The following is a 14075-nucleotide window of genomic DNA, read 5'->3' on the forward strand; positions in this document are numbered from 1 at the left end:
ACCTACCTGAGGAGACGAAAGACCTGTATGCAGAAAATTATAAGACAATGTTGAAAGAAATTAAAGATGATACAAATAGATGGAGAGATATACCATGTTCTTGGATTGGAAGAATCAACATTGTGAAAATGACTATATTACCCAAAGCAATCTACAGATTCAATGCAATCTCTATAAAACTACCACTGGCATTTTTTACAGAACTAGAACAAAAAATTTCACAATCTGTATGGAAACACAAAAGACCCCGAATAGCCAAAGCAATCTTGAGAAAGAAAAACAGAGCTGGAGGAATCAGGCTCCCAGACTTCAGACTATACTACAAAGCTACAGTAATCAAGAGAGTATGGTACTGGCAGAAAAACAGAAATACGTATCAATGGAACAGGATAGAAAGCCCAGAGATAAACCCACACACCTATGCTCACCTTATCTTTGATAAAGGAGGCAAGAATATACAATGGAGAAAAGACAGCCTCTTCAATAAGTGGTGCTGGGAAAACTGGACAGCTACATGTAAAAGAATGAAATTAGAACACTCCCTAATACCACACACAAAAATAAACTCAAAATGGATTAAAGACCTAAATGCAATGCTAGACACTATCAAACTCTTAGAAGAAAACATAGGCAGAACACTCTATGACATCAATCACAGCAAGATCCTTTTTGATCCACCTCCTAGAGAAATTGAAATAAAAACAAAAATAAACAAGTGGGACCTAATGAAACTTAAAAGCTTTGGAACTTATTCCAAAGGCAAAGGAAACCATAAAGAAGATGAAAAGACAACCCTCAGAATGGGAGAAAATATTTGCAAAAGAAGCAACTGACAAAGGATTAATCTCCAAAATTTACAAGCATCTCATGCAGCTCAATATCAAAAAAAGAAACAACCCAATCCAAAAATGGGCAGAAGACCTAAAGAGACATTTCTCCAAAGATGATATACAGATTGCCAACAAACACATGAACGGATGCTCAACATCATTAATCATTAGAGAAATGCAAATCAAAACTACAATAAGATATCATCTCACACTGGTCACAATGGCCATCATCAAAAAATCTGCAAACAATAAATGCTGGAGAGGGTGTGAAGAAAAGGGAACGCTCTTGCACTGTTGGTGGGAATGTAAATTGATACAGCCACTATGGAGAACAGTATGGAAGTTCCTTAAAAAACTACAAATAGAACTACCGTATGACCCAGCAATCCCACTACTGGGCATATACCCTAAGAAAACCATAATTCAACAAGAGTCATGTACCACAATGTTCATTGCAGCTCTATTTACAATAGCCAGGACATGGAATCAACCTAAGTGTCCATCGACAGATGAACGGATAAAGAAGATGTGGCACATATATACAATGGAATGTTACTCAGCGATAAAAAGAAACGAAATTGAGTTATTTGTAGTGAGGCGGATGGACCTAGAGTCTGTCATACAGAGTGAAGTAAGTCAGAAAGAGAAAAACAAATACCATATGCTAACACCTATATATGAAATCTAACAAAAAAGAAAAAAAACAATGGTCATGAAGAACCTAGGGGCAAAACGGGAATAACTACTCAGACTTACTAGAGAATGGATTTGAGGACACGGGGAGGAGGAAGGGTAAGCTGGGACAAAGTGAGAGAGTGGTAGTGTATATATGGACATATATACACTACCAAATATAAAATAGATAGCTAGTGGGAAGTAGTCACATAGCACAGGGAGATCAGCTCGGTGCTTTGTGACCAGCTATAAGGGTGGGATAGGGAGGGTGGGAGGGAGGGAGATGCAAGAAGAAAGAGATATGAGGATATATGTATATGTATAACTGATTCACTTTGTTATAAAACGGAAACTAACACACCATTGTAAAGCAATTATACTCCAATAAAAACGTTAAAAAAAAAAAAATCATGTAGCCCATACAGTTGGCCCACACATCTCCTTCATAATTATCATTCTTCCTACATCTATATCTCACTCTGGAGCTTAATATAGCATATGGGGAAAATGATGTTAAATCCCCATAATGAAATAAAACTACTGTTTTATACTTTATTCTCCCTTTGAAAATTAAAAGCCAAAGAAGAAATACAGAGTATCAAGAATAGTGTTTCTCAAACTCTGTTCCGCAAGAAATGTTAATAGGTATTGAGCAAATAAAGGGTTCAATAGCTAAATAAGTCTGGGGAATACATATAATATCATTACTTAGAGATTTACAATGTTCATTAGCATGTTAAAATTTCTGAGGAATCCTGTTGTGAAAAAGAAACAACGATTTAATTTTGTAAATCTAGGCCTTTACCAAATTCATTTACCAGTAGCAACTGGTGGCGGCGGGGGGGGGGGGGGGGAACATGTATTAACAACTGATGGAAAATTGCCGGGGAAACCCGGAATCGAAAGATCTTGCCAGAACTCCTCAAGGATAGGTAGCAACCCAGTCACAACATAGGTGATCCCAAATTTATTTGGAAATTCTACTTTTATGATCTCTCCCAATGAAGAACCACAAGCCGATTTCATGATTATCTAATGACTAGAATGGAAAGCAAAGTGAGCACCAATGCTGAATAAACTGACATGCCAGTTTAATCAATAACAAGAAAATGTAATGAGCTAATTAGTGAGGTGGCAAAACTTGATTACATGATCATACTGAATAAATCCACTGACTTCTGGTTTTGGCAAAGGCGCTATTATTGTTCTTTCAAGCACTTAAGAACAGGATCAGTGATGCATTAAACTTTTCAGCCCAAAGGATGACTTAACTGCTTCAGGAAAAGAACCAGTAAGTATAACATCAGAGTTCAAGAGATGGGTATAAGCACTAATACTGGGTCCCAAAAATTACGTAGCAGGACTAAATACAGTTCTTTGCCAGAGTTCATATATCAAGCAGTAAGTGTCACTACTGCTTCCTCTATCCCTGGCAGCTATAAAAGACCACTCCTGGTCAATGACGCAAACATGTCTTATAATATGGGAGCTAAAAGTGGGAATAAAGTTTGAAGAGAAAGAGGAAAACACGATTATGAGTCATCAATCTTCTTTATCAGTTCAAACTCATCTTTTCCCCTGCTCCTGATAATTACCTTTCCCAGAAGGTAATTCTTAGCCTCGAAATATCCAAACTTTTGGATATTCTTCCACTCATCTTCTCTTTTTTCCTTCAATCCAAGGTTTCCTATTTCTAGCTATCTTTCAGAATTTTCATGTAGGAACCACATCATCACCAGAAAGGAAGCAAGGAAAAGAAGTGGAAGTTTCACAGGTAATTCAGCATAAATTACAAATTAATCATGTCTTTTAGAACAATGCTGCTTTCCCTGCAGAACAAATCTAACCAATGTTCTAAGTCATAATCTATCTTTTCTCTAAAACAACATTAAAGGAAGAAAAACTGGCAAATCTCACCTGATGCTTCATGTAATGATGCATATAGGGTGTTGCAATTTTAATAACTTTGAGGCAAAACGGACATAGCAAGTTCTTAGTGTTTTCGTGGGATGTTCTAAAATGAGTTTCTACATCAGAAAATGATGATGATCTATAATTGCAAACCTACAAAAAAAAGAGATTTAGTTTAACTTGAAAACTTATAATGATATCCAATTTCAAAGTAAGAATGATAGGTCACTTGTTCAGAAGAATATTTTGTACTATTAATTCAGCTCTGATGCCTACGCAACCAAGAATTCCATTAATGCAAACATTGAAAGATAATCTTTGAGACAGAAGCGTCATTACCTTTCAAAGCTTAAGGATACTTCCCAAAATATAACTAGATTCCCTTATTTTTATCAGATATTTTTATCTGTCACCCCCAATCTTGACTTGAGTTTTCAAACTCTGACACCTCTGGTACTATAAAGTTCTTCTGCTATATAAAATAGCATCTTCCTTTAGATTATAAATGGCCTCCAGGCTATGGAAGTGACAATTTATTTTTATCTTACTTTCTCATTCCTCCAAATTCTGGAAAAATACTAGTCCCAAAGCATTTGGTAGGGTTCTCTGAAGTAAAAGTATTTTATATTTCCCTTGTATGCCTACATTCTTCCCTACAGGGTAAGATAAGTTCATGTTTGTCTTTCTGCCACAGGGCTTTTCTTTGTCTAGTACAGGAGTGGGCAAACAATGGCCTATGGGCCAATTCCAACTGTCTGCTGACCTTACATAACAATGTATGAGTTATGCCAAGGGACTTCCTACTAATAATTATTTACAGAAGATACTTTAATTTTAGCAACCAATTTTATCGAAATGGTTAGAAAAATAAAATATATTTCATGACGTGAAAATTATATGAAATTCAAATTTCAGTGTCCATAAATAAAGTTATATTGAAACACAGTCATACCCATTCATCCACTTATTGTCTATGGCTGCCTGTGTGCTACAATGGCAGAGTTGATTAGTTGCAACGGAGACCTATGATCCTCAAAACCTGAATACTTACTATCTTGCCCTTTATATAAAAAATTTGCTGATGCCTGGCCTAATAGGTTTAAATCTTGTAACCAAAACAAGAGATAATAAACAAACCAAACAAACACGATGTATACAATAAAATATGTGTATACCTGGCAAATATATGGCATTTCACCAGGTTTATGATTGTCCTTCATATGTTGTAAAAGAATATGCTCTGTTTCAAATGATAATTCACATATTTTGCAAATGGCTGAAAGTGGGGGAAAAAAGACATTACACCATTTTAAGATATATATATACACAGAAGTATTCAATCATTATGTTGTACACCTGAAACTAATACAATGTTATATGTCAATTACACTTCAATTTTCTTAAAAAGTATCCTATCGAGGCAAATAAACAAAATCAGATATATACATATATAATTCATTTTGTACATCTATATCAACAACAACAATAATAACAGTAGTAGTATTGGTGGTGGTGGTAGTGGTGAACAGTTCCATAGTTGTTAACTGTGTGCCATGCACAGTTCTAAGGACTTTACTTACATTAACTCACTCAGTTCCCATCAAAACATTATGAAGCAGGTTATTTTTATTATCCCCATTATTCAAATATTAAGTGACCTGTCTGAGATCACATTAAGATCACATATTAAGAGGCAGAGCTTGGATGTGAACCCAAGCTGTCTTGCTCCAAAATCTGTGATTTTAACTACCGTTGTATTTACTTTTCTTATTCAAGTTTAAAAGAAGGGCACTGATTTCATATTTGAAAACTATTATCTGAGGCTTCTAATTTAGTCCCCCACATGTAATGCACATGTTATTTACCATAGTGAATTATTTACAAGAGGGACTTTAATTTCAGTAACTAATTTTATTTAAAACTTTATATAAGTTAAAAATTAACTTTTTCAACTTTACTCTCAAATTTCAAAGTCATCTTATTTTTCTAACACACTTGTTCAGAGTTCAGTAACAAACTTTTCTCAGAGTTTACATTGTTAAAATCAAAATACTCAATACTTAAATGAAATTGTAACTTACTAGAAAATTCATGGGGTGTGTGTGTACTTTCAATGTGACACTGCAGTTGAAATGGTGTGGGAAACTGACGGTAGCAGTGCTGGCAGGTGGTGTGGTTTTCCCAGCTTTCACTGCTCTGCTTCTCAAGTTCCAAATGATGTTTCATGTGGTTCATAAACCTATAAATGATTGTCAACAGGTGCAAAAATTCAGATTTAAAAACAAAAATCTCACAAATAAGTACTTGAATCTAAATCTTAAAATTAGAGATATGATTACTGAAGATAAAATCTCAAAAGTCCTAAAGTCCTCCAGAAAAGTGTGCACTTTAAATAATCACTTTTATTAAGTAACTAAGTCAACATCTTTTCATCCTTGTTTTAAAATAAATAGTTATTATGAATTTGAAATATCACTAATTTGCTCTCTTGATCATTTCAGATTATTAAAATTTTTTTAAAGATAAAACAGCAGGTTTCTTCTCCATACAAGAAATACTACTTACATTTTTAAATAAAATACTGAAAGGAAGGAAACTCTACCACCAAAAGCAGCTACAGAGTCATGAGAGAAATCTCTTAAGCTATGAAGATATACATTAAATTCTAGCTGCTTAAAAGACAAATTACTGGTATTTTTACTTGTGTCTTGGTTTCTAAATGCATGTAATAGCAATTTTAATGCCTACAATTACAAGAACCTTTTGTCTTATTTAATGATACTGGTTTACTGTTACCAAAGACTGTTCATTTTAACTTGCAGACTGTGCCCTTTGTAGGCAACGTCCATTTTTCAGTTTTACATTCTGCTATTTCAGCTTCCCTAAAAAGGCTTCTTATGAGCAGGAACTATGACCTTCCACAATAGAGAGTGCAATATAAATGGGAATGCCTATTTAAAAGAGCTTACTGAAGCTTTTTGCTGAATTTGAAAGTAAAGTTATTCAATCAAAATAACAATTTTTAGACGGGGTCAACTATTAACAATTACTCACTTTGAGTCACTACAGGAAATAATGTTGAAATTAAGTGATAATATCATCAATCTGGAAAGCAATCATCATAAAGGTTATAACATTTATTTTTTTTCACACCTCACATAACGCTACTCTTTAGTACAGGTTATGGTACACTTTGAAATATCTTTTAGACTTCCTTTGGTTTTTACACCAGCTCTACAAACACCTATAGGAAATCCTAGTCTTGGCTAAATATTTAGGTATAGAGAAAATGTCATGAGCCATTAAACGCTCAGCTTACGACTTTCAGCAATTAAAATGTATCTAAATAAAATAATTTCTTAACTAGCAAGCTTTCTCTCAATTATTATATGGGCCCCCATCAGGAGCTCATACTACTTAAACCAACAGATGGAAATGAGGGAAACAAAAAAAGCAAACATCTTGCAAGGATATTCACAGAATAAAATAAACCTGTTTTGGGTGACACTCAATGTAGGGGAAAAAACACCATACGCTGACAAGGCAGAGAAGAGAAATCTACAGCTATCAGCTTCTTACCATTCTCTACAAATATCAATTTACCCTCCCAGTTTTTACTATCAAGGTAAAATATTACTTAACATATTGAACTTCTTTGGTTATAAATTGTTTTCTATTAAGGTTACATTTACTAAACAATCAGTATTTCAAAAAAAGCTCAATTCCTGGATGTTACCAGGTGCTGCTTGCTTAAAATTTCTAGATATTAGGACACTCTAGAAATATGTAACTAGTATTCTGAAACAATAACAAAAAAAAGAAAATTTTTACTTTCATATGTTTAATATTAATGTGTTAATCTCAAAGGAAAATAAAAAAAACTGCTGAAATAAATTCTAATATCATATATATATAACATTTAAGAATAACAAAGAACTAAGCAGGGGAGCCATATTTCTATGCACTTTACTATATTAACATGATTTTTCTCGTGTATTTTACTACTAAAATGGTAAAAATGTGAAAATAGGGAAAAGAGTTCTATTGTAATATTGTTTCAGTGTTATATCTCGAAGTACAATATTCCTTCTGTTAAGCTACTGGGACCATTAGCTATTGATGGCTGTTAATACTTGATGAAAGGAGATAAATGTGAAAACTTATATGAAATAATATACGTAAAAGAATTTTTAAAACTATAAAGCACTACCATAAAAAAATAATTATTATAGGAGTTTATCGCAGTGTATTTCAGGGTTTTTCTATATGCTTCTTCTTGGACCCAAGAACTCACAGGAAAATAAAATAAATGCTGGGTCTACAAGTAAACTATAGGTACCTAAGAATGCTAATTACAAATAATAGTCACCGAGGGTAAATATAAAAAGTTATGCATACGTATGTTTGTACACACACACATGCCTCAACTGATGGAAGTACATTGACATCTGCAACTTACTTTGAAATGCATAAAAAAACCCAGATAGTTTGAAGGAAGGATGAATAGCTATATGATGAAGCAAGTACAGTTAAATGTTAATGATAGAATCAAGATGATGAGTATACAAGTGTCCATTACAAAATATTTTTAAATTTGTTGAATGTTGAAAATCTTTATAATAAAATGATGGTAAAAAACCTTACCAAATATAAATGTCAAGCTATGTAACCAATAAAAATATCAATCAATATGTCTTCTCATTTTATTCTTGTAACTAACTCTTTTATGGGATTTGAGCATTAAACAAGATTAGTATATAAGAGGTCAAACTGGACAAAACATAAATAAGTGGTTCTTCTTGTGGTGTGAAAAAAAATAAAATTCAAAAGCAGCTAAATATGAAAATTATCTCATGAAAATTCCTAGATCACTGATAATATAGGTAAAAGAAGTTAATTTTGTTTTATTTGAAATAAAGTTTGTCCTTTCTTAAGTTATTTTAAAGAAATACAACTAACTGGATCCAAGAGTCAACTCTAAAATATAAGAAAGGACAAAAGCTTTTTAACAAGAGAATATGTCTTCGTTCTTAGTGCAAAGTGTTAAAATCTCTTATCTAGAATAACATTTAAAAATGCAAGATAAAGATACAACATTTATATCTGTAGCATTCCAATTTTCAAGTAGAAATAAAAATAAATGCTAACATACCTGATATTATTTTTAAGAATTTTCAAGCAACTGAAGCATTTAAAGGTTGTGTAAGTCTTCTGTTCTTCCTGGACATCTCCTTCATGTTTTCCATAATAAAAGTCATTAACTAACATGATCAGTTTTCCTTTTTCTGAATCAACAGTTTTACTTTTATTTGCTGTACTTGAAAATTCTGTTTTAGCCAGTCCCAAAAAGTTATTTATCATGTCTGGACAACAGTACTGAAAGAGAAAAAACAGAAGTCTTATTTATCTCTTAAAACAATTAGAAACCAAAAATACGGTTCTTTGTTTACAACTAAGGTCAGACCATGTAAAACTATGCTTGGCGATATATCTGGAAAAATATTCACCAAAAGCTTGTGGTGCATATACATACTCTCAAAATCTCAAACAATAAACATCTATTATCTTAATTTAAAAAAATTTTTTAAAGAAAGAAAAGAAAAACCTTAAAACCAAGACTCGACTATTGATCTAATAGTCTTTTCCTTATAATTTCTTTTCAGATGTAAATATTTAACAACATTTAAATTAAAACTAAACATTGTTCATATCCATGCCATGACAGAGTACAGAATGGAAATGTAGTTTTACATGCTATAATGTATATGTTTAACTATATATATACTAAATATCATAATATCTGGTTGGAACTGGATATTGAGCACAGCTAACCTCCCGTTCCTTAGACTCAAGGTGCTAAAAAATGCATAGGGAAAAAATAAAGAACCATCGGTCATGTCTTGAAAGCTTCAACAGTTACATCTTGAAATCTAGAATGCTTATATATTTGACGGGGAAATTTAGTTCCTCATCTGGAAAATCAAGATGTCATATAAACTGGTTCCAATATGAAACACTTTCATACATGAGCTTTTTTTTCCAACAAGGTAATTAATTTATTGTACATAATTTTCAGTTTTAGAATTTCTCTAAGGCAGTTTTACTCAGAGGGCTATCCAAGGAAGACCTGCATTAGAAAAACCAGAAGTGCTTGTCAAAATGCTAATTCCTGGGCCTACTTCAGACCAATAAGCCACAAAGTCTAGAGGTAGAGCCCAGAAATCTATATTTTTTAACAAGGCACCTACGTAATTCTTTTACAACATAAACCAACTGACTTAAACTCTTCCTAAACATGTTAGCTCATAAATTAGTAGCATCATAAGAAAGTCTGAAAATCTAAACACAACTCTATTCCATTTCTAAGAATAACAAAATCCACTTCCTCTCCTGCCATACTGAAATGTTACATTATTGGTGAAACTTTCTGTGTCACATGAGAAGCTGGACTTTTGATGCAAGACAGACCTATAATATTTCCTTCGATTGCACTTATTTTGTTCACTTGTCAATTCTGAAACCTACAGAGGAAAAGAACACACACAAAAAATCTGAAATAGATCCAAAAGAGAGGAGAAAAAAATACTAAATAAAATGAACTGACAAAAAAGTGACATAATTTATGCTTAGGAGTTAAGGTTGCACCCATAAGCTTAATTAGGATAAGGGTATTAATTCTCTAAGACAACATGACCCTCTGTAGTCTACCACTCTGAATAAACACAATTGAAATGAAACCACAATAAAAAGAGGGAAATGAGAAAGGTTTTGCTACCTATGTTTCTAGATTCTTCTTGAGACACATAATATTTGAGCTCAAACTTAAGAAAGTCACACTGGGGTTTCCCTGGTGGCACAGTGGTTAAGAATCCACCTGCCAATGCAGGGAACATGGGTTCGAGCCCTGGTCTGGGAAGATCCCACATGCCATGGAGCAACTAAGCCCATGCACCACAACTAGTGAGCCTGCAATCTAGAGCCTGCGAGCCACAACTACTGAAGCCCGTGCACCTAGAGCCCGTGCTCTGCAACAGAAGAAGCCACTGCAATGAGAAGCCCACGCACTGCAACAAAGAGTAGCCCCCACTCGCTGCAACTAGAGAAAGCCTGCTTGCAGCAACGAAGACCCAACACAGCCAACAATAAATAAATAAATAAATAAAATTTATTTTAAAAAAAAAAGTCGCACTGTTACAAAGGACTTTAGAAAGCTAAAGTCTAAAAATGTTGTTTTTGCCTTTAAGGACAAATGGAGAAAAGGATAAGTCAGAGTAAACTCACCAACACTATTAGAAAAATGATTTAATATATGTCTTACTACAAATGATGTGTATCAGTAACATCATTTTGATAGACAAAATTCCTCATCTTGGGCTTCCCTGGTGGCGCAGTGGTTGAGAGTCTGCCTGCCGATGTAGGGGACATGGGTTTGTGCCCCGGTCCGGGAAGATCCCACATGCCGCGGAGCGGCTGGGCCCGTGAGCCATGGCCGCTGACCCTGCGCGGCCCGAGCCTGTGCTCCGCAACGGGAGAGGCCACAACAGTGAAAGGCCCGCGTACCGCAAAAAAAACTAAATAAATAAATAAATAAAAATTATTCATCTTATCTGCAGTTTTACTATAGGGATGATCTCAAACATCAACTGGAAAAAATTATAATGCACAAAATGACGTAATACAGAATAGTCTCACTAATTAGAAATGTGGAAAATCTTATATACTCAAACATTAAATCTGGCTTTCAGACTGTATGAGTTACTCTGAGTCATATTTGAGAATTGATTCTCTTCTGAAATCTATAAAATAATCTATGTAATCTACAGTAGAGTGTGCTGCAAGGTTTATATTCTCCAGAAATGTCTAATTTAGTACATCTATAAACGTTTGTTACCCTAAATACTCATAAATGCATTATAGACGATAAATTGTTTGCTGTTCTTCCAGTTTCTTTTTTGTTCTACAGAAAAGATAGGACCAGATTTTAAAAATAAACATGCAAATCTCATTCACAATATCCTTTAAACAATGTTTCATATTCCTATAAAATAGCTGAATGATAAACCACTGACAACCAAGAATGGATGAGGTGCACTGAAGAAGGTTGGGGGATTTAGTAATTGAGAAGACAGTATCTTACAGAAAATATCCAAAAGGCAAGAAAGTAAGTTAAGAAATGAGAACTAGGCTTAGATTTAAAGTTTTATGGTAAGACAGAACAAGTGATGGATGGCACGGCTGAGCTATGGCCCAACACTAACTGGTCACCTTTTATTCAGCCCTAGTACCCTTTTGGTTCTAGCCCTTCACTGTAACCCCAGGTTCATCCCTCATTTCCTGGGTTAGTCATTCTGCAAATATTAAACACTTTAATGCCATATACTATAATTTGACAAACAGTAGATAACATCTAAACACCATTCTAATCTTTACTCCTCCCAATAGATATACCATGTTCTGTTGCTTTGTTAGTACCTAAAAATTTAGATGGGATTTCCAGAGCAAAGAAGGGGTACCATTTTTAAATAGTAAAAAAAACCTTCCCATATGGTCATCCTACATAAGTCAACATTTTTCCCTTCTCCTTGTGAGATACATCCAAAAAACCACAACAACCAAATTCCAAAAATTTAATTTTCATTAAAACTCAAAGTCAGAATCCACAGACTCCACAACATATGAAAGCACTACCAAAAGCAGCCAGATCAAGCAGAAGACAGGCAGCTGGAAGCCGACCAGAGAAGTCAAAAGAACTCAATGTTAACAGACCTTAGAAAGTGTCAGGAAAACATATATTCTAAGGTGAAATACACATCATGAAGTGCAAATCTATGTTCTTTGTTTGCAAAACCAAGTGTAGGAGCTGGAGCAAGAAGGATGGCAGAAATTCCTCAAACCTCATTCAGTACAGAGAAACAGAAAAGGAATGCTACATATAAAATCAGACACACAAGTTACACTTACAGGAAGAAGTTGTATAAACCAGCTAATAGGCTGTGAGATTATCCTGGCAACTTATGCTTCCCAAAAGGAGCTTTGTACAAAACAACTAACCCAAGAAAATCTAACTTGTTCAATATGATAGGAACTTACATCTAAACAAAAATACTTTAAGATAAACTGAGGAAGTGTAAAATTCTCACAAAAACACCTTAGAGCAGATGCAGATGAAAATAGGGGCCAAAATTTTTGCCATAAATTTAAAAAAACTTAATGAAGCAACTGTGTCTATTCGGAAAACCAAAAAGCAAGAAGAGATGGCAAGACATAAAGAGTGGCAAAATCAAGAGTAAAAGTAGAGAAAAAAAATAAAACCAGATAGCTAAACACAAATTAGAAAAGTACACAGGTGAACAGATATTGGAAAATAAAATAAATTAGAAAAGCTTAGTAAATTAAAAGAAAGAGGGAAGGGGAGGGGAGAGGAGAGGAGAGAAGAAGGAAGAGAGAAAGAATTAAAAGGATTAGGAAGAAAATCACAAATATGCCAAAGGACATTGAACAAATGAACAAATGAGTACTGGACAACACCCAGCCCCCCAAATAACAAAACAATTGTATGGAATTTAAAGATACAAATCAAGAAAACTGCACTAAAATAAAGGAAGACACAAATTTACAAGCTGAAAGAACATGCTGTATGTCAGAGAAGATTGATCCAAAATTCTCAACACGAAGTCACTGTAGAATTATCAGTCTTTCAAAATAAAGAATCCTCTGGACAGCCAGGCAAAAAGAGCAAATCATTTATAAAGGGCAAAATAATTCAAACTTATCCCAAATTCTTAACAACAACATTAGATATTGTAAAACAAAAGCAACATTAGATATTGTAAACATTAGATATTGTAAAACAAAAGCAACACCAGATATAAAGTGGGATCCAACTTTATATCTGGCCAAACTGTCTTTCATGAATGGACTATAGTCAAACTGTTTTGAACATGAAAGAACTCAAAGAATACTGTTCTCAGGCCCTTCCTCAGGAAATTACTATGGGATGAACTTTAGTCAAACAAGAGATAACCAAAGGAACCATAACAAAAAGACTGGTGATGAGCACTGAATATATTTACTGTGGAAAAGGATTAAAACAAATATGGACATAAGGTTAAGAAAACTGAATGAAAATGTCATATGCCCTGACAATGGAAAAATGATACAACCAACAAATAAAAACTAAAAGGAGGTAAAAGGACAATAAGTATGAGGTAAAGAGAGTCCATAGATTGCTTTACATATGGTAGCAGTATATCAAGGAATATAATTTAGAGCTACCAAATAAAGAAGTGCAGGTATGAGCATTTTCAATAGTACAAAGAAATAGTACACTCAAAGATAATATTGACTAAAATCAGTAGGAGAGGAGAAGGTAAGGATGGGGTTAAGAATAGGAAATTTAATGCTACTTTAATCAATTTTAATAGCAGAGAATAGCCAAAGCAATAGAAGACTACTGGAATTATATTAACATTAAAATTAGAAGGATAAAAAGGAAAACAAAAATACAACTTCCCTAAAAACCCAAATTACATACATGTAAAGCAACAACATAGTAAAAGAAAGAAAGAGAGAGAGAGAGAGAGAGAGAGGAAGAAAAGAGTTAGCAAAAAATTGTGACAGAACCAAGATCAAATAAACCTATCACATCTATGAAAATAA

At 33.8% G+C, this 14075-nt stretch overlaps 1 protein-coding gene across 15 annotated transcripts in view; it reads right to left on the reverse strand.

Moving 5' to 3' along the window:
- ZNF280D (zinc finger protein 280D) overlaps positions 1-14075 on the reverse strand; it is a 288761-nt gene that overhangs the window by 63602 nt on the left and 211084 nt on the right. For 14 of the 15 annotated variants that reach the window (XR_003436343.1, XR_003436342.1, XM_027123109.1 and 11 more), the window contains 5 exons: positions 8569-8792; positions 6471-6521; positions 5498-5655; positions 4592-4692; positions 3423-3569 (listed from right to left, as the gene is read on the reverse strand). Coding sequence is in view for 13 of the 15 variants with exons in the window: in XM_027123109.1 (XP_026978910.1) it covers positions 3423-3569; positions 4592-4692; positions 5498-5655; positions 6471-6521; positions 8569-8792 (681 nt within the window). In the remaining 2 variants the exon portion in view is untranslated. The remainder of the gene's footprint in view (positions 1-3422; positions 3570-4591; positions 4693-5497; positions 5656-6470; positions 6522-8568; positions 8793-14075) is intronic. The other variant, XM_027123111.1, reaches the window with a different exon arrangement.

Source organism: Aethalodelphis obliquidens, unplaced genomic scaffold (assembly GCF_003676395.1).
Source record: "Aethalodelphis obliquidens isolate GAN/ISIS:26980383/991018 unplaced genomic scaffold, ASM367639v1 scaffold26, whole genome shotgun sequence".
In the NCBI taxonomy this organism is placed as follows: domain Eukaryota; kingdom Metazoa; phylum Chordata; class Mammalia; order Artiodactyla; family Delphinidae; genus Aethalodelphis; species Aethalodelphis obliquidens.